Below are 25,748 nucleotides of genomic sequence, written 5' to 3'. Positions count from 1 at the left end.
TACATGTATATATAGTCACCCTTTTATTGTTCCCAAGCCATCACATCTTTCAAGCCTTCGCCTTCACATTCTTCCCACCCTTAGCAGCGCCGCCTTTAGCACCAGCAGCTCCTGCAGCGCCCAGCAAAGACGTCAACTTCTTCTCAAAGCTCTCCACATCCCTCTGCGTATACGTACCCGCCCTCAGATGCCACGACCTCGAAATCCCCACGGGATCCGTCGCAAACGCAGGCTTCTCGTGCTTGCCCTCGACGACAGAATCCAGAATCGTCTTCTTGATGGACTCCTCGGCGTCCTGGATAATAGTCTTTTGCTCCCCTGCGGCAACCTTGGCTCCCTCATCAGCTGACGATGCCGCCAATTCCTGGTCCAGCCTCCTCTTCTCCTGCAGATACTCCTCCGCCGCCTCCCTCGCCTTCACATCCGCAAAGAACCGCGCCCCATTGGCCTCCACCTCATCAGCATAGTTCTTCGCCTGCAATCCCTGCGGCACACCCACGGGATCAGCTCTTCCACCGAGAATATTCAAATTCTCCATCACAGCAGCCAAGCGGCTCTCCCGTGTAGAAGGCATCGCAGGAACAAACGCCGCCAGGCCCTCTTTGGTCAAAGAAGGCGCATACGTCGTCTTCGTGCCGAATCGCATCGCGTCGTCAAACTGCTGCTCCTGGGGGTCCATTCTCTCAAAGGGATCCTGTCTCTTTCCCCGCGCGCCAGCACCAGCAGCAGCCTTGTTGTCGCCGCCTTCTTTGGCCTTTGCCGCTCCACCTCTACCACCGGTCCTCCCACCTCTTCCTCCTCGTGTAGCGCCACCACCAGTTCGTCCTCCCCGTCCGGCACCGATCGCAGACGTCCTCCCTCTGTTCGCACCCGCAAATCGGTTTCCGCTCGGTGAAGCAGTTCGGGGTCCCGTAGCTGCTGCGTTCTGCCCGCTGCCGCCTCGTCCTCGCAGTCCACCCCGCCCCCGAAGCGTTCCTCCTCTGGGAAGACTCCGCACATCGATTACTCGGGGCTGTGCCGGCGCCGCTGAAGAGCCTGTAGGGTTGGGGGTCCCCTGGCTGCTTGTTCGGTTCTTTTGTAGGGCATTGATTTCGCTGGCCGCCGCACGGGTTCGCTGTCGAGCCGAAGGTTTGGCATTGGGGACGCTGGGGGTCTCGTCAAACTGCGATTGCGTCGTGGAGAACTGGCGGAAGTAGCCTCTTAGGGCATATCCAGCATTCCCCAGCTCTGGCCTCGCTCGCGATAGCGAGCGGAGTGTCTGTGAGCTCATGGCGGCGGTTGGTGGTTGTTGTGCCTGGACTGAACTTCCTATGCTGAAGTGGGATGGTCTTGACGCCGAAGACCAAAATCTGTCGCTTGATGACTAAGCACACAGCTGCCATATATTGCAAGGCAAACATGCTGCGGCCATACAGTTTTCCCAGGTATGAGCACTACAAGTCACAGAATAACCAGATCAAAGGTATTTTCAAGAAGAAAAAAAGCCCCATTGTTAAATCTTCTACCGCTAGTTGGCCCAAAACAAGTAGACGCATCATCTAGAATGACAGTGAACGTCTCAGAGACCCCCAGCGTGAGCTCAGTTTGTATAGAGCTCCAGTGAACAATTCTCCAATGCCATGGTCATAGATCCTATCTGCTAGAAAGTCTTGTTCATCTACCCATTGATCCTCCCAATTTCATGGCGCCGACATGTATTGAAAAAGGAGAGGAAAGAAATAAAGAAAGAGAAAAAGAATAATATCCGCCTGCCCAAAAGAAATGCGGCCCATAGCAGGGCGTGATGCCAAGAGACCGTTTCAGGTCTTGGCTCAGACAATTACGTTTTACCGTTCAGATAAGCCAGTCAATTCCTCGCCACGGTTATTACCCCGTGGCTGCAGTAGCCACATACTATGTTGCCTTGCCATATCAATCACATGGACACATAGCCCCCCTTGTTAAGAATATGGTATAAGATGTATGGTGTTGCCTGCTGGCAACTTCAAGCCGCCTCCTGGTTTCTTTTTTTGTCGTGTGAAAAAGAAAAATGCAAGTATTGAGAGTGGAGAGAGAGTATAGAGAGCACAATTCTCTTAGAATTCGCGTCATTAGACACTCTGAGGCATGACCAGCGCAGGCTACCGAATCGTTAGTATATACGCCATTTGACAGATGAGCGGCTTGCTTACAGGACTGTTGAGCATTTGCTGCCGCTTATTCCGGCCTTTCTTAATATGGCTCTTCAGAGCACTAGAGTCGAGAGGTTTCAGAAGCTCAAAGCTGCAGAGCAGCTCGGACGATACAGACATGACTGCACCCCAATTATCAAATTCACCGCAATACTATAGACAGTCAGTAAGAGGAAAGAGGAGCGTCAAAGACATAAGGTTAACTCACATTTGGTGCGCTGAACACTGTGACTAATACTCGATCGTTGAAGAACTCATACCCGTCTTCTACCACCATGTGGGCGCGGCAGACCAGGTCAAAATCATGAGTTGCGAGGAAATCAGTAATAACCTTCTTTCCAAAACAATAACTAACTCCTCGCTCGTTTGCTTCCCAATCTTGCTCCATATCGGCCGGATCGGCCCACAGAAGGTCATTCAGCAAACCGTAGTCAGGAACATCGGTGGGTCGTGCGATGTTGCGAATATCGTCCATATGGCTCAAAGCAGGCGACAGACCTCCGTGGACACAAAATATCTTTCCAGCCACAATGGCAGCAATCGGAAGCGTATTGAAGCAATCAATAAAGGTCTTCCAGACTTTGATGTTGCACCTTCGCTTACATTCGTCGTAGAAACCGTAGACTCGAGTCACGTTGGCACACTCGTGGTTTCCTCGAAGCAGGAAGAAGTTTTCGGGGAACTTGAGCTTATAGCAGAGCAATAACAGGATTGTCTCGAGTGATTGCTTCCCTCGATCGACATAGTCTCCGAGGAAGAGGTAGTTGGAAGTGGGGGGAAATCCGCACATCTCAAACATACGAATGAGATCAGTATACTGCCCATGCACGTCCCCAACAATCTTGACGGGAGCATCGAGCTCCAGTAGCGCGGGCTGGGCCAAGAAGATCTCTCGGACCCGTGCACATATAGCCATGATTTCCGCATTCTTGAGGCATACGCTCTTGGTGACCTTGCCGGCGTATCCAGCATCGAGCAGTCTCTTGATATAGTCATCGAGGTCCATCTCCTTTATTTCGTCCATGCCCATGGCGTCATTCTTGGGCTTCTTAGGCTTCTTGACGGGAGCATCCGCCTGCTTCACTAGAATGGACTTGCCCGGAGGGAGTAGATGCGTATTGAGGCTGGCGTTGGCCGACGGAGGCTGGTCGGAAACGTGGTCAACTTCGCCCGAAGCCTGTGCAGCGCTCACATCGTGCGCGCCACTCATGACTGATTCGGAGACTGGAGACGGCGGGGGTAGCCCGTCTTCGATTGAATTCGCTGCGGATAGGTCGGTCGAGGGGCTTCTCAGCGGGATCGTGTCGGTGCTTTTGCCGGAGCGGGAAATGCTGGAGCGACCACTCCTACCAGACCTGACTGAAGCAGCATCGTCGCCGTTGAGCACAACCGAGTTTCTCGGACTGTCGGTCTTACCGCTGCCGGGGATCTTAGACCGCAGCCCACGGAAAGATCGAGTCGAGTCTTTGGTATCCGACTTGCTGAAGGAAGGATAAGACTGGAGGCCATCTCCGCCGCCGTTTTTGGAGCCGCCCTCTTTGGAAGATTGGTTGCCCATTGTGGTTCAGATGGATGAGGCTAGGGAGCCTAGAGTGCGAGAATGCTGATTTTTCGATGTAGCAAAATTTGCGGAGAGAGAAAAAAAAAAGGTGTCGCAAGATTGCCAACGAGGCGAACAGACCTATGCTTTTCCAGACCTGGCGTTGATCGGATTTGTCGTCTTGCAACAGCGCTCGCGTGGCAAAAGTCGTGACGGGGATTTTAGTAGAAGATGAGTAACCGCAATCCCAGCCCGTCTTAGGGAGGATGGAATCGTCGACCGAGGTCGGTAAAGAAAGAGGATCGCTGGCTCCTTGGAGCGTCCGTTTTGGTTGTCTTAGGCGAGAGCCTAGGAGGACAGGCCAGCTTGGAGAAGCTTATGGGAGCTCAGGGTTGTTGGAGCGGATGACGTCGTGGCAGCGGCAGCTCGTGACTGGATATTCCGGGTCGAGACCGGCAGCTCTGGAAACAGCGCTCCGGGGTCAGGAACCGCCCACAAGCAGGTCGGGGATACGATGGTAAATATGCGAAAGTGGCCTCGGCCGTTGGAAAAAAAATTCTAGACGGCGGAATCAGCGCGGCCGGTCCGGAGCGGTTGTGTCTGCTGCATACGCGGGAGCAGGGCGCAGGAGCGGGGTGGTGTGTGAGTGTAGTTGTGTATGTGATATAACAGCAACGAGCTGGGACTCTGCAGAGAGACGAAGCACACGCAATGGCGTCGCAAGGAGTCAACGCAGCATCCAGAAGAGGTTGTGATGGCAAGGCAACGATAGCAACGAAGGCACAGCTTCTGCGGGAGACAGCTTGTACGGGTACTTGTAGAGCTTGTTGGGTGACAGGCGAAGCAGGATGCAACAGATTCAAGACGAAGGAAAAAAGGTACCTTGCAGATCAGGGCCTACGGCCGAAACATGGATCTGGTGGTGCTAAAGCCAAGTCTCGGAAGCACGGCCAGGATGTCTCGTCTCGCTTGGACGTTCGCCGCAAGAGATGGGATTGTGACGGAGAAGAGGGAGGAAGAGAATAAGAATGGCATGCACGTACAAGTTTCTTGGAGATACCAAGGCAGCTGAGCGGCTACTAGGTAGTACTACTAGGCAGATAACTCTGCTAGATAGAGCGTGCGGACAGCGTGCGGACAGCGTTACGGGCCCGGTGGCGATGCTCACTCGGAGCTCCTATCTCGGCAAGCTTATGGCGGCGAGTGTAAATACGTGCTAACGCCGCCTCGTCTGGCTTAGGTGGGATGGGTGCCGTTGGATCAGGCAATAGCAATAAACATGAAGTAGCAGATGTTTTGCACCTCGCAGACACGATGCAGAGAAGCTGCGAGTTGGCGGTGGGGGGGTTCGACCGCTGTTTTATGTAATGCAAGCTTTGCTCTTCCTTGTTTCTCGTTTCCAACGCCTCCTGCGAAGAAAAGAGCACAACTGTGCGGATCGGGCTCTTGGGCAGACGGCTGGTGGGGGCGTGATCCGCAGACAGCTTCGATGGAGGCTGGCGTATGCGATCTGCTTTAAGTGTATGGTATCGATGTGCCGTGCCGCGGGAGCATCAACAGCAGCAGCAAATTCCACTAGATGGCGATCTCTTGCGATGATGGTGGAGGAGAATGGCAGAATCCAAGGTGTTGATAAAGGGCGAAGAGAGGCTAGAACAAGAGCTACACCCAAGCTATTGTTTGTGAATAGCCGCGGGGTGGATGGCGAAGGAGTCCCAGCCGGGGCCGTGTGACACGAGCCAGCCGCACCTTTGACATACTGCACACAAGTACCCGCGATTAGAGTTTCACACCCATACCTCTCAAAAGGCGAAAGGCGGCAGTCTTGGATGCTGGCTCCGGACGAGGCAACGTGCTTCTGGGATGTGGCGGGCTGGGCTGGATGCGGCGAGGCGGAGCTGGTGCCCGTCGGGCGCGGACGCAAATACAAGGAGGGGAAAACGCTGTAAGAGAATGGGAAGACGGGGGGGAAAAGAGAGACAGCGGGGAGGGCCGGACGCCTACAAGGAGCTGTTGCCTGGTTTTCTGCACGGTATTGCAGTCAATGATAGAGACGGGAATTAGAGTCATAGAGTCATAATTGGCCCCGATGCAGCGGAAACGCTCTAAAGCAGCACGAGGGACTCCCAATTAACGGACTGCGAATGGCGCACAATGCCACGACCAAGACCCCTGGCGTTATTGGGCACCTTGGGCGCTGACAGCCAGCTCAGGGCGCTGTAGCGTTCGCCCTAGTGGCCCTAAGCGGCTCCGGGGCCGCCCAATCCCAGTCCGGCCTTGCGCCTTCGCAGACCGAGTCCAGCCCCCACGCGCCCGGAAAGAAAGTCGAGCCCAGCAGCTTGTTTCAATCGCTTGATGCTTCTGTCGTGCCGCCCTTGCAGCTCAGAGCATTCAAGTCGTCCGACAAACGAGCACGTGCTGACGCCGCAATGAGTTTCTGGGCAGCTATTTCGTATTGATTTTAAAACCCAGCCTCCTCGTGCCCAAAAGCCACAGGCTTTAAAGTGGGCGCTTGGCCGCGCACGACATGCGGCTCTCTATACTACAGGGTCAAGAGAATAACTAACGTACCATATCGATGACTTGTCGATCGCATACATATCACGAGGAAAATACGGAGGCAAAACAACCTACAAAGACATCGCATTTTTCAGCGACAGCTCCTTGGCTGCCCTTCTATCGGTGGCTCGTGTCCCGATTGCAGAGCAGCTGAGCCTCACAACTACGGCAACATCCTTCGAATGATGTTCGTGCCGAGATAGAATTCCCGGCTCTCTTCGGCCGATATCGTAAAGTCTTCACGAAAATCTGGCAGCGTAGAAATAGCCCCCAGAAAGAAGCGAAGGCTCGCATCTTGCCAGACGGCTTGTCCCGATTCAATCGGTCGGGATGTGCCGTTGACGTTATATCAACATACCTAGCCTCGAGTCCCGAGTGCTGTTGCAACTTCCATGGCGACGCAGATACTTTGTACATACGAGAATCAAGTTGTCGATGGGTTCTAAAACAGAGTCCATGAACCTCTGATATGCCTCTACGCGAGTGCGACAAGTACTGTGCCGTTAAAGAATAGCCTCCAAACACTTCATCCTCTTTACCGCCTTTCTGATGTGCATCAACCGACTAATAACTCGATTCCTTTCTGGTTTTTCCAAACGTATCATGGCCCGCTTCAGGTGCCACTTCGGCAGACACCCGCATGCTCCTCTATGTGGCGTAGAAGACGGCTTATGTTTGTTTTCGAGGTGGTAGGGTGCGTTCGTGGGAAGGCTGATATCGCCAGTCTTTACGAAGCATCGTGTCTTTGGCGCTAACTTTAAGCCAAGATGCATTGATATCTATTGAGTTATTGGAGATCTCCATCTTTCTTACGAACTTTTTGCGGTGTGAAGTTGCTACCCCTAAAGTAGTTCGACAACATAGCGGCCTACATTAGGGCTGCAGAAGCGTTAGTTAGCCATGCAGTGAGATCATAAAAAGAACTCCAGGTGTGACGCTTAAGCGTCTGATGCTCACGGAGGACGAAAATAAGGGTCGAGGGGGGATGAGTAATCGCTCTTTATGATAATTTCCGACTTTAAAACAAAAGATAAGAGCTAGGAGAAGAAGCAGAAGAACAGTCAACAAAAGTAAGAATATTGAAACAGAGAGGCCCAGAAAGGCAAGTAAGCGCGGGAGGCTCAAGTCCTACGAGAAACGACAAGCGACGAAACGAAATTGCGCCGGGCCTCAGACGGGCTTGCAGCCAGTATCAAATTGATTCCTTCTTAACAAGCAGAGAAAAAAAATAGTATGCCTGGTAGGTTATCACAGGAACGAGGCACGCATGAGCCTCTGCTTATCCAGATTCCGCCGCTATCGAATACGTGTAAGCCACCCGTGCCACGTTTTCCCCAATCAGCCCAGTCTGAGGCAGTCTGCGTTTCCGGTCGACTAACTTGGAAAAACAAAAGGTAGAAATTTGAGGTGTGGAAACAATACGCGCACTGCTAGGTAGTCTTCTCTGCGCAAATCAGCGAGCACGCAGAACTATCAAATTGCGATGCGAATCTCCTCCGCGTGGATGGAATCGTCAAAGAGAGGGGAACTTGCTGCTAGATATCGCAGTGGGCTAAAATTAGAAATAACCAGTTCACCTCACAGCCCAGCTGGCGAGCATTAGCCCCGTCACTAATCGCTGCTAGCAATGGCACTAGCAGTCCTGTGTACCCAGCCTGCTTTCTCAGGCTGTGCTGTACTTACCCTGCAGTTTCGCGGTTTCGTGAGATGCATTGCCTGGCTTCTATTCTCGACGGCCAAGGGTGTCTCTTATTCTTCTTTTCTTCTCTTGGAGCTTGGGACTTTGACCAAGAGCCGCCGTGCCGGAGAACCAACGCTCAAATAATGTGCGTGCTACTCTCGGATGTAGACTTCCGCGCACAGTCAGAGCTAGGACTGCACGATCAGCGCTCAGGAACCACACAAAATGCGCTTGAATGTCCCCAGCTGTTGTTGTCGTCGTCAGCAGGCCCACGCCCAGAGAATCGAAAAAAATCGCCGACTCAGGGTTCACCGTGTTTACTGCCACGGTCTGGGGCAATTCATGAAGATCCGGAAGCCACTTTGCTGCCAGATGCAGGAAGAGATTTGCGCGTCGTGCGCTATGCTTGTGCCCGTACCAGACGCGTTTTGGCCACCCTGATGTCGATGGACTCAAATATGACGTTGGCTGCCAAGCTGCCAGGATGCATCCGCGAGTCCAAACTTGCATGCCCCCGGTCTGCAAAAGACAGCTTTCTTTAGCGGGGCATACAGGCGGTGGTATTGATGCTACTTTGCTCCTACTGTATGTGAAAGAAATACCCAATCTTGCCAACGTCGCACACACTAGGGCAATACGGGGTTGGCATCATATTATCTAGAGGATTTGTTCAACCCCTGGGAGGCCGCAGCGACGGCCCAACAGTCAATCATCTGCATACCGTTGTTTGGGACGCTTTGCGGCATCGTCGCTGCATCCCCGAGCATTACTCAATGCGCGTTGGGCTCTGCCAAAATAGCACGGAACTGCTTCTTTCCACCTCACTAGAGTGCTCAAATGCAGAATTATGGTGCTTACTGCTAATGTTCTGTCAAAGGGTCTTTACTCGTACTAGGGCAGCTTCGTGCCTGGAGAAGCACCAGGGGCCGATATTTATAGCTGCTTGGTGACTATGCGTTCTTCCGTCTATTTATGGCGAGCATTACTAACGGCGCCATCATCATCACGGCCCTGGACTCGCACAAGCACAAGCACAAGCACAAGCACCAAGAGGCCGTTCTCGTGCTAGCAGCAGCTCTCGGGTCTCACCAGGCCCCAAGTCCCAAGCCCAAGTGCCCCCAGATGCTTCCCCCAGCCACCTTTTACGCGGTTCTGCTGGAGCACGAGCAAATCCTGTAAGCCCCAGGCATGGGTCCGGCCCAGGTGCGCTTTTTTAAGCATTGCGAGCGCTGGAGCTGAGGCGCTGGCATTGGCAGGATCCCGCTGGATCGTCTCTGAATCTCGCACTGCCCGCTCCACTCCACCCTCCCTGCCACAGCAGAGCAGCTTTGTTTACTGCGCCACCCACTCGCCGCATGTCACACAGCCCACTAAAAAACATGTAAGCAACTGAGCCGACGCTGCTTCAAGCCCGCTCCAAGCTTTTAAAACCACCCGCTGCCCAACTCGTATATCAGTCCCTTCTTGCTGCTTATTCCCTTCCCATCTCATCCTCCATCGTTTCATTCCATCTTGTTTGTGCGAGTGCATTGACTCGACTCTCGTTCTTTGCTCGGGTCGAACTTTATTCAACACCGACCAACCACCCCTCGTTTCTATATCAGAGCCACTCTCTCTGCCCAATAGGATACCCCCCCACCGATAAACAGAACAGATAAACAGAAAAGAAAGGGAACACAGAATATAGAATGGGTGTCGGCCGATTTTTCTGCGTGGCTCTGCCACTCATCCTCACCATTGCCTCTCTCGGCACGCTGCTCTATGCAGTCCTCGCCGGCGTGGCCCACGAGAACGTCCGTTTGCTGCAGATCGACCTCAGCGAGCTGAGCATCAACCCGACGACGATAGGCGGTGATCTCTTCAAGCGAGCCGACTTCAGCATGAAGCAGACCAAGGTTGGCAACATTACCGCAGAGGATCTCGGCCTCCACAAGTACTACGACGTCACGCTCTGGGGATCTTGCTCCTCCGACGACAACAAGAAGTTCACCTGCTCAAAGTCCCAGTTCGATTGGGCCTCCAAGCAGATCAACACCACTGATATCCAGGAGGGTGGTGCCACCATCAAGCTGCCCAAGGACATCAAGGACGCCGTCTCGGCCTTCCAGAAGCTCATCAAGTGGTCCGAGATTGTCTTCATCATTGCCATCATTGCCCTTGCCTTTGAGCTGCTCATTGGCATTTTCTCAAACTTCTCTCGGGCCGTTTCGTGCCTGACGTGGTGCGAGTCTGCCTTCACCACCGCCATCATCATCATTGCCGACTCTCTCGCCACTGCCACTGTCGCCGTCATTGCCGGTGTTGTCAACGGCTCCAAGCACCTCTACGGCGCAAAGGTCCACATCGACGGCCGCTTCCTGGCCATCATCTGGATCAGCGCTGCCTTTAGCATCGGTGCCAGTCTTTTCTGGATCTTCACCATCTGCTGCTGCGCTCCCGAGAAGCGCCAGAAGAAGAACCGCGACCACCACTCCGATGGCGAGAAGCTCATCCCTACTGGCGGATTTGGATCTCGCGGATATGCTCCTCTCGGCGAGCAGACTGGCTACACCTCTGGCGCTCCCAAGTTCAACTCGGGCTCTGGCCGATCTGATCTTGCTTACGAGCCTTACTCTCACCGAGCCTAAATGGAATCCGAAGGGGTTTCGACTAGACGTGGTAATTAAAATGATGTGATCAAAAGGATCTTGGAGTCCTTTTGTGGTGTGGTGTGATCTCTTTCTTCAAAGACTCTTCAGACTGTCTGAAAGTAAGAACAAAAAAGATCACGAGAGAATGGATGCTTAGTGCTTGCTACTATGCGATTTTGTTTTAAACATTCCTTTGCATGGCGTTTGGTATATTTACAAGACCAGGATGGCTACGGGAGGTGGCACCAGCAGTTGGTGATTGGATACCCAAGATGGCGGGGAACAATCTGTAAATAGAGTATAGCGGATACATTTCATCAATGACTGAACGACAAGAAAAGCTTCAAAACTTGCTTTTGTGCCAATCCTGTGTTTGTAAATATCAATTAAACATGCTGTATCATTTGTGGCTGTAGAAAAAGGTGATGAATATTTGACAGACATGTGCTAGTGAGCTGGTTGGTGGTAGTGGCCTTACTCAGTAATGCATATGTAGACGCATGCACAAAATTTTCTGACGCCAAATATTTCACCACGCAACTCGACGACACAACGTCGGCAGAACTTAAGTCATTGCTGAATGTCTGTATAACATATAATTGTCATTGAGCCTGTGGCTCACATCTAACATAAAGAGCCGTGCCTATTCAACGACTCTGCCGGCATCATGGTTCGTCTCTGCATCAAAATTTTAAACTGCCCCTCTCTCACTCAGCACCCAAGCATCTAAACTCACCCACCTCCACTGCCATCTCACAATTCCCTTTCACCAGGACAACGGCATAGCTAATCGATTGTATACAAGACCGCAAGCCAAATCAGATTAAAACGAGAACTCTCCCAGGACCCTGTCACGGCTTTGGCTTTACACCGCGCGCCGTCTGGGAAGCTCTTCGTCTTCGCAGGTCAAGACTCTGACCTGTTCGTCTACGAGGCGAAAAATGGGCGCTACAAAGGCCGCTTCGTCTCTCGCGTGGGCGTGTTTGTCGACCAGCCTATCCATGGGATATCTGTGCGGCATGGACAAGTTCTTGCGTGGGGGTTCTGCCACGTTGCCATCATCTCTGTTGAAAGCCTCATTCGAGAGGATGATGGTAGTGATTCTGTGAATCATAGCCAAGCCGCCCCTGCGATAGCCAGGGCGATAGCTCCTGATTGGATCTATCATGGTGCTTTTTCAGAAGCTGATCCTTCTGTTGCTGTTCTGGCTACGGCTCACAACGAGGCCATTCCCTTGAAGTATTCTCATCATACTGGAGAGATTGTCCTCGGCGCCGTCATTGCGCCGTCAAGACCGATGCTCTACTCCGCTCATCTTAGTTGGATATCAAATGACACCGTCTTGGTCGCCGGCGGAACCGTGTTTGGCCACGTCGTCGTGTGGAAATGTCACCTGCTAGAAGGCGGCAAGTGGGCAACCGAAACGCTGTTCAACTTCGAAGGCCACGAGGGATCTATTTTCGGTATGGATATTTGTACAATTACCCTTTCTGACGAGAGCACGGTGCAAATGGTTGCTAGCTGCAGCGACGATAGAACGATTCGCATCTGGGACATTACCGAGAGGGAAAACAAGGCCTATTCTCAAGCTCCCCAGCTCAATCAGGTTATCAATACCGGCTTCGGAGGAAACGATATTGAGTGTGGCGACAGCGTCTCAGATTCTAACAAGGAGAGCACTCCCATTGCAGCTGTAATGGGACACGCATCACGCATATGGGGAGTCAAATTCGGTCCAGGATGCGGAGAGAACGCCTTGTCCGTCTATTCCTTTGGCGAAGATGCAACAACGCAGAGATGGCGCCTCGATATTAGCCGTGATGACTCGGCTGGAGAGTCCAGTCCCAGCAGCTCAAGATTGGTAACTGGGAAAATGTCCCATAGCAAAACATTCTCCCTGCATAACGGGAAGCACCTTTGGTCAAGGGCCATGCTGGCCGAAGACAAGGCTGTCCTCATTGCCACCGGTGGCACAGACAGCCAAATCTGTCTCATTGAAGAGCCTATCCTGAGCGACAAACCATCAAATGGCGTCGGCGGTTCATTGGTTTTGGATGCCAGCGACATTCTCAAGGGCCTCACATGTTCAAAGGAGATTATTAGTCGCTATGATTTCCTCTCTCATGACCATATCCTTGTTACTACCAGCCATGGAAAGCTTCTATTAGGATATCTCAAGGAATCCGACGCTGAACCAAAGTGGGAACAGATCAATGTTCCCGAGGAGCTTCAAGGAGAGGTGAAGCTTTGTTACGTCGTAAAAGCCATCGATCCCACAGCCGCTCTCTTGGGCACGACGAGCGGAAATGTCTACCATTTCAGCCTTTCATCCAAGAGTCTCACCCACGTTGCCTCCATGCAGGGCAAAATTACAGACATGACTTGCCTCTCGAATCGGAATAGGGATGGATCGAGCCCTCCTTTGGCAGAGGTATTGGTCTTTCTTCACGGAAGGGCGGATTCGCATTACTTTTCGATTGACATTTCTACGGGTGGCATCCGCAGCCAAGCACAAACCAAGGGCCTCGACCCAAGATTTGTCCCTACTGCAGCTGGGAAAATAGATGATCTGCTCGTCATTGGATCTCGGCATGGATGGCTATCAATCCTGGATCACAAAGACGACGAAACATACAGCCCAATTCTAGACATTGCAACAAGGAGCCGCGATACCATCACCGCCATTCTCCCCCTGCCCCCAAAATCAGGCTCACAGCATACCTCTCGCTACATCCTCGTCACTAGCCGCGATGGAAAGTACCGGATATATGAAATAGACCGACAACCAGAACGCGTGCTTCTTCACCTGCGTCACGAAACTTCACCACCCTTCGGACCCATGATTGCTGGCGCGTGGTTTACCCAAGACACTGTGCCTGAGCTAGTATTGTACGGGTTTAGAAGCAAAGACTTTGTCATTTGGAACGAGACACGACGAGAAGAACTGGCGACTATCGAATGTGGCGGAGCGCATAGGACGTTCCAGCTGACATATAGCAAATCGATATCTGGCCGTTACCGTTTCGCGTTTACCAAGACATCAAAGCTGTCCATTTCTTCGTCAGACCAACTGAGGCATGAGTGGGTAAAGAGTGGAATCCACGGAAGAGAGATTCGGACTCTGAGCTCCAATGGCCGTTATATAGCAACAGGTGCCGAGGATACTTCCATCCGCATCTGGGAATATCAACCTGCTGGAGACGGCGCACAGGCAGATTTACGATGTGTGGCAGCTATGAAGACTCATGTCACAGGCCTCCAAAAGCTTGCCTGGCTAGGGGATGATTATCTCTTCAGCAGCGCCGGCAATGAAGAGTTCTTTGTATGGCGGGTGCAGAACTTGGAATCTGACTACAAAGGCCTGTCAGTTGTCTGCGAAGGCGTCTTTGCAGACAAAAGTGCAGATGCCGATCTCCGAATTATGGATTTTGATGTCTGTAAATCCAGCAATGCACATGGAATAATAGTAACGATGGGATTCTCGAATTCGGTGCTGAGAACGTATCGCTACACAAGCGACGGCGGCCGATTCGAACTCCTTGCAAAGGGAACATACACGGGGGCATGTCTCACCCAAACGCGCCATCTAAGCATCCGCAATCAGCTACCACTACTCCTCACAGCATCCACCGATGGTCACCTTGCCCTCTGGCGGACTGAACCAGACGAAGGGACCCAGCACAAGTATGTGCTAGAGCAGATAGTGCCGTTGCACCAAAACAGCATCAAAAGTCTAGACATGATGAAATCAGGAGAAGGAGAAGGAGATGGGTATCATGTGTTTACTGGGGGCGACGACAATAGCGTGGGCGTAACATTGCTCGGCCAGATCTCGCGCGATACAGACACTGCAAGCTGGACGTTTCTCAAGCGAAGTATCGTACGCAAAGCTCACGCTGCAGCCATCGCAGGCGTTCTATTAGTCCGACGCGGCCCAGAACTTCTAGGAGTAAGTGTAAGTAACGATCAGCGCGTGAAGCTGTGGAGCATTCCCAGCAGCGAAGATGGAAACATCAAGCTTCTTAGGGGAGAATGCATCGGCGTGGCAGACGCAGGAGACATTGCAGCCATTGGCGGACCAGAGAGCGATACGGCGACAGTGGTGTTTGCAGGAATAGGACTTGAAGCCTGGCGTTTGGAGTGAGCCGTGAGCTTTACATAATAGAGCATCGATTAGCTGCCTAACAAAGCCACCTGCTCTGCGTGACCATCGCATAGCTGAAATTTGAGGCTTCTCGGCGGGGCTATAAAAATATCACCGTTTTCTGCAAAGTCCCCATCGCGTAATCGGTAATACGGCCACTCCGTACGAACCAGATACGCGGCTTCTTGATATTGGGAGGGCGTCGCTCTTTTCCCCCAGACATTTGGTCCAGCGAATAGCAGGCTCCGGCAACCACACTTCCGGCATCGTGCCCGGTCGATGCTGTTTTAGGAGGACAGAGAGAAAAAGGGATGTGTTGCACGAAGTTGGTGGCATTAGTGCAGAGATGGCACATGTGCCCTTTTTGAAGCTATCCCATGCCAAGAGACAAGCTCAAGGGTCTTGATATAGGACTAGGAGCAGCGACATCATATCGATGTCGTCATGGGTCGGCAATTACTCGAATAAGGAGTAAAGAAATCAGCTGGTGGATTCCGGGCAGCTGTCAACGTGGGATCGAATGCTGGACGTTGGGTATTTTGTGGGCATCAGACACGAGCATTAGCTCCATGCTGACTTGATAAGACATGAGGCCTCTGAAACACCTTTCAAGGGTCTTTAATAATTGAGCAAGAGAGACACTAAGAAGAATGAGGAATTTGGGGAGATTGAAACATTTTCGTCTCAGCTGCCAGTCACAATTAGTTCAGTATCAATTGACGCAGCACGCGAGGAAATGTGGAAAAATATACCTACCTAGGCAGAATGTCCCAATGTCTTTCCTTCTCAGCGGCCCACTATCACGATAGATACGGCAGTCGCGTTCGTAAAAATTAATCCCCCACCGCCTTATAGACATGCCATGCGTACTTTTTGGCAGAATTTATAGAATTTGTTCCAGAAGAAGAAAAAAAAACCACAAACAATTGCACCTTGCCAGTGCTGAAGATCCTTCGAACCAAGCCATTGATATTTTAATTCTGTAGCACAGAGTGCCTGTGTCCCTCAAGGGCGTCGAACCAAGCGAGGAGCACAGAAACACTCCATACCGGTGCGCAGCAGACAAGGGACTGCGGGAACCAAGCAAGGATCCTCCCGAACGCCAGCGGAAAAAAAGATCCAGCGACCTCGTATTCAGAACCCACGCCTGGTAGCGTGTCTGTGTGTCTTGGCGGGCTTCTGCAATGCAGAAACAGATATAACGGGCCATTGTCGAAAAGAAGGGAATATATAAGAATCTATACAGCGAGACAGACGCGGGTGGAACCGTTGACGTTATAAAGGTAGAGACAAGGTACGAAGCCTCTTCCGCCTGTGCACAGTCCCTTCATTTCAATTTGATACCCGTCCTTCTTAATTCCCCCCAACTGCTGTTTTTCTTTCACCAGTTTGTTAGCACGTTGGTGGCACAAAGGAAGGAAGCCGCTGTTTGTTCGAAGCCGAGGACAAGCTTATGCCAGGTCGCCATCACATGCATAAATAGCTGCTGGGATGCTAATTGACGCAAATCACAGCCACTTTTGATGGATCTGATCTGATAATTCGAAAATCCATATATGCGTTTATATATATATCCATACATACGCTCGCCAGAATCCGCAAGAACGAGCTGTGAAACGTTGGAAATTGATCAAGAAGTTCCTGCCGCCATCTTCGCCTAAAATCTGTTGGCGAATCTACGACGAACTTCCTACTTGTCTCGTTTCCTCAACTGTCAAGCTGCCGAGAGAGACAAGAACGGCGTTTTCTACAGCTGGTGGCTGAATCTTGAAATTGCTGCCCACTGCCTCCTCTCTTCGACCCTCCTCTCCGTCGGAAATCTCTACCTACCATACCTCTCTCGACCACATATTCCCTCCGCTACGAAAAGCCAGGGCTGCGACGAGTTTTGAAAGAGGCCGCCCTCATTCTTTCTCCTGCGATATACATCATGAAATCGGTACTCCTGTGGATAATATCCGCGATCCTGCAAGCATCACTTGTTGCTTCAGCACCTCTTGGACCCACGGGTCCATGTGCAGATGTAAGAGCTTCTACTCTAAACTATCTGAACGCGAAGTGCTGATTTTCTGTTTTCTTTAGGCAAAAGTTGATGCCATCCTCCGAGGCGACATGGATCCATCCGAGTGTTGCTCGTACGGCAGCTGTAAAGGCGACGTCGTCGTTTCGGTGGGTGAATGAAGTCTAGCCCAGGACATCTGTGTAATGTTTGGCCTCGCTTGAGAATACCTTGGTGGCACCGCGAACAGAGCACAAATTCAGGACTTAGAGCGTGATAGCAACGACTACTTTTACACTATACCGTTGCGAAGGAATGGATTGATACACAGGACTACTGTGATAACAGGGAGGAGAGGCATATTTTTGGGAGCAATGGGTATTGGCGTTTAAAGGAGGATGCAAAATCGGCGTACAAATGGAAAACCAAAAATGGAGAACAAACTAAAGAGCCTTTGGTAATTGTTTAGGGCCATTGCCCATGGGTCATGAAACGATTAGAACAAGCCAAGTCTTATACACACATTATTAGCCTGATATTATGATATTAAGGTTCTTTTTGACTTCAGATATGAACGAAAGCCACTTGCCTATTATGGGTCATTCGTCTGCGGCGTGGTTGGAAAGATGCCGGTGATCAAAATGGCAATCATACGCGAGTTTGTTCGCCGTGACTTGTCTATTTGTGTGTGTGAAGGCAAACAATGCGATGCAAAGTTTGTGTGCTCTCAGCTGTATAACCAAGTCCGTAGCATAGGTATGGTAGGTATGTCGCAGTTTAGCCAAACTCGCAAACATGGATGTGAGTTTTGTGTAGTTATCGTTGTACCAAAGTCCGTCACATGAAACAAGAGAGGTGGATCAGAATCAAAAAGTAATCCAACATGAAAACAATAATTGATATTATTTGATGCGTAATACGATTGAACGAAACCAACGCTGGTTTCCAATAAATGACTACAGCTCCGCCGAGTGAACTCGCAATCCTTCTCGTTACGAGTAGTAGCTGTAATCAAGCTGAGTTCATTATGACAATCTTACACACCATTTCTCATCAAAAAAGAACCAGCGTGAATGGTTTAGTGGTAAAATTCTCCGTTGCCATCCGAGCAACGTCGGGGAGCCCTGGGTTCGATTCCCAGTTCACGCAGTGTTATCTCTTTTTGCCTTTCTTTTTGCTTCTCCTGTTCAACAGACTCCTAAGTAAGCCTCCATCGTCTGTCTCAACGTAGCTTTTCCTTCTACAATTGGCAGCCAAGCCGTGTAACCAACCAGTTGGCAAGACTGCATAACAAACTTCAACACAAAAAAATTCGTCTGCCTAATAAAGTGGCTACGACGAAGGATGATCTCACACTAACTAACTCCTGCGGCTACCAAAGGGGAGAAGAAAAAGAAACAATCCCACGACCCTTATCACATACTGTAGCAAATAGGTGGACGAACTAGGTCACCAGACAAGGCTGCCCGGTGTGAGGGAAGCAAGCGCCGGTAGAATGGAACATGCCTAAATTCAAGAGAGAATAAAGATCCACCGAGTTTATACCCGTACCAGTTAAAAGTCGGCGCTCCGTGGTGATCAAGCTAATGTGGGGGAAAGACCGAGAGGAAAAAAAGAGGTCAGCGTGGAAGGATACCAGAAACGTCGTTGTGTTGGTGGTGTGGATGGAGCACAGTGATGTCTATGTAAAGCCCAATGAGGCGAAAGTCTAGATTTTTTCCGAAGGGTGATTTCCTCATTAGTGTACGTATGGCGGATATCTATATAGAGGGCTGGCGGATAAAGCGGTTGAACACGAACAAAGTTGCCTAGGTATGCGGGGTGGATATTATCCAAGTGTATATGGGGGGGCCCTGGATATTGAAGCTTGTATAAGTTGCAAAAACTTCATTTTTGTAAAAGACCAATGCTGCGATATTAATACTCTTGTCAGCAATACTGTCGCATATCTCGACTATTTGAGCAGACGGATAATCTTGCCATGAGACCTGCAAACCTCTCGATCCACACTCGTGGCGCTGTTTATTCGTCGCCACCACGGTGATTGGCGCGGGTCAGGACCGGTCCCCGTCTCTACGGCCCCGGACGGTCTGGCAGCGAACGCGCTTAGGCATTTTCCGGGTCCAATATCAATCCGCCGGAATGGCCATGACAATACATTGGACGTTCTTCTCCCCGAGCCACTTATTTTAAAAAGCTAGCATTTCAGAATTTGGCTGTCGGGAAGCTCGCCGCAATCATGTTCTCATTCGGAAGTTGATGAACCCCACCTTAAGCTCGCGGCGCATGAGCGGGACGGAGGGGTCAGGAGGAGGAGGAGGCTTGTTTGTGGTTAGGAGCGGATTGGAGGAATTTCTGGGTATATAGATGCCTTACCTCTCATAGCCGACGTCGTTTCCTGGACCCTGAATAGTAAAAACAAAGAGTGTTTAAATATATAAACTCGCTTCCTTCGCTGATCCTTACTTTGTCTTGACCATAACTTTGACCATAACTTTGCCTTTGTTTGCGAGCCGACGTCCTCAGTCTAGCTTCTGTTTTCAAATTACCACACATACACTATGTCACCTTCTGTCGTTGATGACGCCCCCAAAGCCGGAGGGGCAGCCACCTCGTTGAAGCCCAACATCGGCGTCTTCACAAACCCAAAGCACGACCTCTGGATAAACGAAGCTGAACCCAGCGTTGATGCCGTCAAATCTGGAGCCGATCTGAAGCCCGGTGAGGTTACCATTGCCATCCGCAGCACCGGCATATGCGGGTAAGTGATGCTACTACACGAAACGTAGAGTGAGTGATAGCTAATCGAGCATTTTCGTCTAGATCTGATGTTCATTTCTGGCACGCTGGCTGCATTGGGCCCATGATTGTAGAGGACGATCATATCCTCGGCCATGAATCAGCTGGTGAAATCATCGCCGTTCACCCCAGTGTCACGAGTCTCAAAATTGGCGATCGCGTTGCTGTTGAGCCCAATGTCATTTGCAACGCTTGCGAGCCTTGCTTAACGGGTCGTTACAACGGCTGCGAAAAGGTCGAGTTCCTATCTACGCCGCCGGTGCCGGGACTGCTCCGACGCTATGTCAACCACCCGGCCGTTTGGTGCCACAAGATTGGCAACATGTCTTATGAGAACGGTGCGCTGTTGGAGCCCCTGAGTGTGGCTTTGGCCGGCATGCAGAGGGCCAAGATCCAACTTGGTGATCCCGTCCTGGTCTGCGGAGCTGGGCCTATCGGACTGGTTTCCATGCTTTGCTGCGCTGCGGCTGGTGCTTGCCCGCTCGTCATCACAGACATCTCCGAGAGCCGCTTGGCTTTTGCAAAGGAAGTCTGCCCGCGCGTGACTACGCACAAGATTGAGATCGGAAAGTCGGCCGAAGAGACTGCCCAGGGCATCGTCGAAGCCTTTGGCGGCATTGAGCCCGCCGTCACCATGGAATGCACCGGGGTCGAGAGTAGCATTGCCGCCGCCATCTATGCCAGCAAGTTTGGAGGCAAAGTCTTCATCATTGGTGTTGGCAAGAATGAAATCAACATTCCCTTTATGCGAGCGAGTGTACGAGAAGTCGATATCCAGCTGCAATATCGATACAGCAATACCTGGCCGCGAGCCATCCGCCTGATCGAGAGCGGCGTCCTTGATCTGTCCAAGTTTGTCACACATCGTTTCACATTGGAAGATGCCGTCAAGGCGTTTGAGACCTCGGCGAATCCCAAGAGCGGTGCGATCAAGGTTATGATCCAGAGCCTGGATTGAAGATTTGTGTGATTATGAGTTTCATAAAGGAAGGGGTGTGGCGTATATGGATTGGCGAAACAATAAACTGTTCGGAGGGTTTGCAAGAATTAAATATCATTGATATATAAGGAAGATTGGATTGGGTGACCAACTTACCTGCCCATCAATTTACACTTGGAGCATCGTTTTCATTTTCATTGCTTTTCTCGTTTCCCCTTCTTCTCTGGCTTTTTTCTTGTTGCTTTTGAGATTATGAGATGGCATGTATGTACAAGTGACGATGGCCAGGCGAACCAGAAGGCAAATAAATGAATGGATGATTTGAAAATAGAAAAACAGAGAAAGGGAAAATAAAATCACAATTCATCCAAAAGCCATAGTGGGTGCATTTGGGCAGTACCTGCCAATGTGAGTGCCCAGAGTGCGTGCGGCAAGTACTCCCCATAACTTGGGCAAATGGAAGGCACAGCACAGCACCAAGCAAGCGCTCCCCTCCGAAAGTGCTTTCCAAAACGGGCCAAGCCCCCACACATCACACCTTTCGGCTTTGCGACCTCACGAAATCTCCCGAGCTTTTTTTTTCTCCCTCATACAGAGTATCCAAAAACCAAAAAAAAAACCAAAAAAATCTCCACCAATTGCCCGCCCGTCCGCGCCTGCGTAAAGGAGAGTGATTCTGCTGCGAAACGAGACGATCCGCGTCAACGAAACCCGCCGGTTCCCCCCTTGGACTCTCCTTTTCCGTCCATCCGCAACAGAAACGACCGCCATAATGTCTTCGTCACTTGCTCGTCCCATGCTCCGCTCGCCGGCTCTGCGCCAGCTTGCTTTCCGCCGCAGCGAGAGCACCGCCGCCAACAAGGCCTCCGAGACCGCCAAGGACGCTACCGCCAAGGCCAAGGAGTACCAGGCAAAGGCTGCGCAGGGCCTGTCGCGCGTCGCTGGCGCTGCTGGACCTGCCATTGCCGGCGCTGCTCGTGGCGTCACCAACGCGCTCGGCAAGGTCGGTGGACGAACCGGCAAGCTGATCAACTTCGTTGAGAGTATGTTGTTGTGGCTCCTCCCTACTCAGGTTCCGATTGCATTGGTTGCTGACCCGTGAGCGTCAACTGTGTAGAGCAAACCCCTCGGGCCGTTTACTACGGCAAGGTCGCCCTTGAGACCGGCAAGATCGTCTTCCACGCCCAGAAGATGAGCCCTCCGTAAGCGACTTGCCTTTTTGCATTGCATGCCATCTTGTGATACTAATCCGTGCCGTAGTTCCGTTGCTACCTTCCAGTCCTTCTACCAATCCCTGTGGAAGTCCATCCAGAGCGGCTCCATCCTCAAGTCTCCTCAGAACCTCCTCCAGCAGGTCCGCAGCCTGACACCCGGCCAGCTCGTTGCTGGCGGCGTCATCTTCGCTGAGTGCCTTGGATTTTTCACCATTGGCGAGATGATTGGCCGATTCAAGCTCATTGGCTACCGAGGAGAGACTGCCTCTCACCACTAAACGTGTCATGGGGCATATATAGTTCCACGATTTTCAGACGAAGTCAAGCATACCGAGCATTGACAATCCAGGCCTGAGCGTTTCATCGGGCCAGGTTTAGCCGATGGAGCATGAGAGTTGTCCGTGGTAGAAAAAAAAGAGGAGTGAGACGAAGAGATGACTAGGAACCCCGCGTTCGCAAAACACGCGTACGCATCCACACGCAAAAGCACGCATATCATATACAAAAAAAACCGAAATCGGCATGTACGGATAGATAAAGAGGAACGGAATAGAGGAAATCGTGGTTGGCATCACAAACCCTAACTGATGAAGCAAAAAGGAGATTTGGTGTAACCAAACCGGTTGGCAAAAAAAAAAGGGGCTAGAACAATGCGTGGTCGAGCAAGACGAGGCGAGGATCAGGAGGGGAATAAGGAAGGGCTTTGGCTTGGACATTTGTTTTATTTCGGGGAACCCTCTTTTCCCATGTGTATTGGCTGTATCTGGCTGTGAGCACTTGGTTTTGACATTTCTCCCCTTTCCTTTGTTATCACGTGTACATCAGAGACCTGCTCGGTGCTATAACAGCAGCAGCAGCTACTTTAATCCATGACAAAATTCCTCGGATCCTCAAGTCCAGTCTCTTCGACGAGTCAAACTGGTGACCAATCCATCGTTATTATCATGTGTGTTAGTTGAGTAACAAAGACGCATACCGATCTTTGGCCGCACCGAGGTAAGTTGAGCCCAGACTATTTTTGGCCGCCACACCTGACATGTAACATTCGTACAACGTCGTGGCTTAAAGGCCCAGAGCCGACTGGCCCCTTCTCGCTCGCCTTGGTGATCCTTTGGACCCCATCAAGAGGGTAGTACTGCTGCAGTTGACCTTCGCGTCCTGGAAGTTAGTAGGTACCGAGTGCCAAGAATATACGTGAGCAAAACGCCCTCTTTTGTTAAAACCACCCTGTCAGTCAACGAAATTTCCCCTTGCATATATATACAGGTAGCACATTCAGCTTTTGTACGCCTGACGTCGAGAAATCCTCAGGGGCAAAGCAAATTTTTTTGGTGTTTTTCCAGTCGTAATTCGAGACATAATACCACTCCATCGCATCCAACAGCCGTTTTCCCCTTCCATCACAGTACCTAGGTCCTATGTATTACAAATCGCCAAGACCTACACAAGGCTGCGTATACGGAGAGGAGAGCCTCCATTTCATTTCATTTTCCCCTCTTAATGTTAGAAGCTCCTGTTATGCCAAGCTTTTTTTTTCCCCCCCTCCCTCATGAATGCTTCTCTCTTCCTCCCGGTTTACTTACACACCCTGGGCTGGGCGGATCTGGCCAGGTTACATGGTGTGCGTATCGAACCAGGATCAACTAGGGTCGACCAACATCACAGTACAGCCGCAAAATACAGTGCCGAGATATGGTGTTGGATGGTTTGCAATTGGGTAGTTATACCAAACATGTTACCTTGGGCAGCTTTTGGCGATATAGTTCTGATAAATCGTACAGACCACAAGTAGCCCTACAAGCCAAACACGCTTGCTTTAAACAAAACCTCAGCTCAACGAAGAAAAGCAAAGAGGGAAAGGATATTGTAAGCGGAAAGAAGATTCTTTCTCAATTCTATATTGTTACCCCCAAACGCTAAATTGCACACAACACTCTATCATAAACATGGATCATGCTCTCAAAGCCGTGATGCCCGGCAAATAGACTCATCTACTGACACTGGAAGATGAAGCCGCCGTGGGATCTGGTCCTTGGATTTTCCTTGCTTCATGCAAATCCGTTTATAGTGTCAGTTATTAACCCTACTCAGGCCATCAGCTCAGCCAAATAGGTGAGCGTCAAATCGCGATCGCCTTAAGAGGCCGAGTTTTTGATGTCGAGCGCCATTAAGACGGTCCAGGATTCGTAATTTTGATTTACCCTCGTATAATCAGTGATCTTGGTCAATGTCACAGCTAGCATCCTATGAATTATGAACGCAAACGCCTAAAAGTCATGAATAGTAACGAAGACACTAGACACCCAATCGTCTTATTGGGGCGGGCTAGCGGGTTTCTTGGCCGTCCAGGTGTGTCTGTATACAGGTCAATTCTGATCCAAAAGATTTCAAAGTAATGCGGGTTGGGTCTTACAGAGTAAAGTAAGTATGGTAGCGCAAAACGCAAGTTTCGGCCTTGACTCGTTTACAGAGGTCTACAACATCCTCTTGCTTCATATGCAGCATGTCAATCATGGGCATCAGGCTCATTGCCTCAAGGCCCAGGCCCAAGGCTAGATTGAACCAGCGAGCGGCCTCTCGCTGGTGGCGATCAGTAGACCACGGGTTCAAATAGCACCGGATCGTAGTCTCTTTAAACTCGGTGAAGCCAGCTGCTTCCATCATGCGCTTGGTGTCTTCGGTTGATACTTTGACGCTGCGGCGGTATCGATGCATAGCGCGGTGAAATTGCTGGGACCATTCACGAATAGCCGAATGTGTAGGACGATCCTCGCCATCCCATTGCGGTGTCCAGTCTATTTCCAGATGCTCGATGTAGCCTCCAGGGGCCGAGTGCCTAAACATGTCAGTCGAGAAGGAGCTTGTGAGGTGTATCATAGACGAACTCGAAGATTTTGCGGTAAGTATCGGCCCACAGATCATCTCTGATACTGCCGTAGAGAAGCCGAATATGGATCAAGTCGCAGTCGCGGAGGAGCGGTTCCCATGAAGGCTCCTCAAGGTCAAATTGCTTTGTGGTTACACCTCGAGGAATGCTGTGATGACTCATTAGAGAGTGGACACAATCAAGCCTCTGGTTGTCTACTTACAGAGCTGGCTGAATTTGATTGAGATCAACGGCCATGATCTGGGCATTGGGAATGTAACTGGCAGTTTATTAGCGCGGTGAAACGCAACGGAATTGGGCCAGATGACATGATGAAACTTACCCTTCCACAACATGGAAGGCCCAAATACCTGTGCCCGTACCAAGATCCATGATTTTGGGTGATCCTTCTTTATCTAGGGGAACAGAAGTAACGCGATCTTCTAATTCTACGATGAAGTATTTGTGAAGAATATCCAGCCTACTTGTCTCCTCCTAAGCAATGATGTCAGTACGCACGTCGCATACACTATAGCTAAGCAAGACAAACCTTATCAATTGGAAAATTGTATTTCCCTTTCTTCCAGCTGCCATAGAATCGACCGTATTCCCAATATCCGTCCTGGAGAATTCGTTCCTCTAGGTCACCGCCTGGTTCATTGGCCGACTCACTGCCCGATTGCCCAACAGTTAGTCGCAGATTCGTGGGCGAAGGCGGAGCAGCAGTGGCTGGGGAGGGCGCAACGCACCCGCTTGGAGCGTTACGAGACGACATGGCGAGTATGGCGAGTCCTATAGGAGCTTGTGAAGGCCTTTGTGGAAGTATGGGAGGTCCAAAGAACTGTCCAAGCAGATGGCACGGAAAAAGAAATCCAGGAAATAAATGGCTGTTAGTAATTACAGGTAGGTAGACGCGACAAATCAACCAATGTGAATATTGTCAGATTAACTATGGTCTAAGATTAGTAAAAAGAATACAGAAAAAAAGTTTTGAATAAAACAATAAAGCTGAAGGCAATGAGTAATTTGGTAGAGTAAAGTATAAGCGTGCATGGCTTCCGGCAAGGGCGAGGGATACCTCGATATTGCTCTGGGTATAGCCAGCGACACACAACGATTCCGGGTTGGGCTAGACAAAAGAACAAAAGGCGCAACAGAAACAAACAGGAAAAGGAGTGGGAGAGAAGGAAAAAAGAGAAGAATAG

The 25,748-nt window shown here is 50.8% G+C and overlaps 7 protein-coding genes across 7 annotated transcripts; 4 read left to right on the top strand and 3 right to left on the bottom strand.

The window, feature by feature from the left end:
- Positions 1-49: 49 nt before the first annotated feature.
- Positions 50-1,270, bottom strand: TGAM01_v200008 (hypothetical protein; the record flags this gene model as incomplete). Its single annotated transcript, XM_018809958.1, has 1 exon — positions 50-1,270. One exon carries the CDS (start codon positions 1,268-1,270, stop codon positions 50-52), a length of 1,221 nt encoding a protein of 406 aa, XP_018656851.1.
- An 820-nt stretch (positions 1,271-2,090) lies between these two features.
- Positions 2,091-3,729, bottom strand: TGAM01_v200006 (calcineurin-like phosphoesterase; the record flags this gene model as incomplete). Its single annotated transcript, XM_018809959.1, has 3 exons — positions 2,091-2,120; positions 2,172-2,324; positions 2,380-3,729. 3 exons carry the CDS (start codon positions 3,727-3,729, stop codon positions 2,091-2,093), a joined length of 1,533 nt encoding a protein of 510 aa, XP_018656852.1.
- Positions 3,730-8,923: 5,194 nt separating this feature from the next.
- TGAM01_v200005 (hypothetical protein) lies at positions 8,924-10,578 on the top strand (the record flags this gene model as incomplete). The annotated part of the gene is made up of 2 exons (XM_018809960.1): positions 8,924-9,126; positions 9,639-10,578. The coding sequence occupies 2 exons, from the start codon at positions 8,924-8,926 to the stop codon at positions 10,576-10,578; spliced, it is 1,143 nt and encodes a 380-aa protein (XP_018656853.1).
- A 670-nt stretch (positions 10,579-11,248) lies between these two features.
- On the top strand, positions 11,249-14,725 carry TGAM01_v200004 (hypothetical protein; the record flags this gene model as incomplete). The annotated part of the gene is made up of 2 exons (XM_024548464.1): positions 11,249-11,251; positions 11,387-14,725. The coding sequence occupies 2 exons, from the start codon at positions 11,249-11,251 to the stop codon at positions 14,723-14,725; spliced, it is 3,342 nt and encodes a 1,113-aa protein (XP_024406679.1).
- A 4,560-nt stretch (positions 14,726-19,285) lies between these two features.
- On the top strand, positions 19,286-20,481 carry TGAM01_v200003 (L-iditol 2-dehydrogenase; the record flags this gene model as incomplete). The annotated part of the gene is made up of 2 exons (XM_018809962.1): positions 19,286-19,485; positions 19,548-20,481. The coding sequence occupies 2 exons, from the start codon at positions 19,286-19,288 to the stop codon at positions 20,479-20,481; spliced, it is 1,134 nt and encodes a 377-aa protein (XP_018656855.1).
- A 754-nt stretch (positions 20,482-21,235) lies between these two features.
- TGAM01_v200002 (F-type H+-transporting ATPase subunit G) lies at positions 21,236-21,955 on the top strand (the record flags this gene model as incomplete). The annotated part of the gene is made up of 3 exons (XM_018809963.1): positions 21,236-21,506; positions 21,581-21,665; positions 21,724-21,955. 3 exons carry the CDS (start codon positions 21,236-21,238, stop codon positions 21,953-21,955), a joined length of 588 nt encoding a protein of 195 aa, XP_018656856.1.
- Positions 21,956-23,989: 2,034 nt separating this feature from the next.
- TGAM01_v200001 (hypothetical protein) lies at positions 23,990-25,318 on the bottom strand (the record flags this gene model as incomplete). Its single annotated transcript, XM_018809964.1, has 6 exons — positions 23,990-24,032; positions 24,091-24,513; positions 24,563-24,712; positions 24,767-24,823; positions 24,887-25,038; positions 25,094-25,318. 6 exons carry the CDS (start codon positions 25,316-25,318, stop codon positions 23,990-23,992), a joined length of 1,050 nt encoding a protein of 349 aa, XP_018656857.1.
- Positions 25,319-25,748: the final 430 nt, after the last annotated feature.

This window comes from Trichoderma gamsii (assembly GCF_001481775.2).
Source record: "Trichoderma gamsii strain T6085 chromosome Unknown Scaffold_1.2, whole genome shotgun sequence".
In the NCBI taxonomy this organism is placed as follows: domain Eukaryota; kingdom Fungi; phylum Ascomycota; class Sordariomycetes; order Hypocreales; family Hypocreaceae; genus Trichoderma; species Trichoderma gamsii.
The sequence above is the reverse complement of the archived record's forward strand: the minus strand, read 5'-3'. Positions and strand labels throughout refer to the sequence as shown.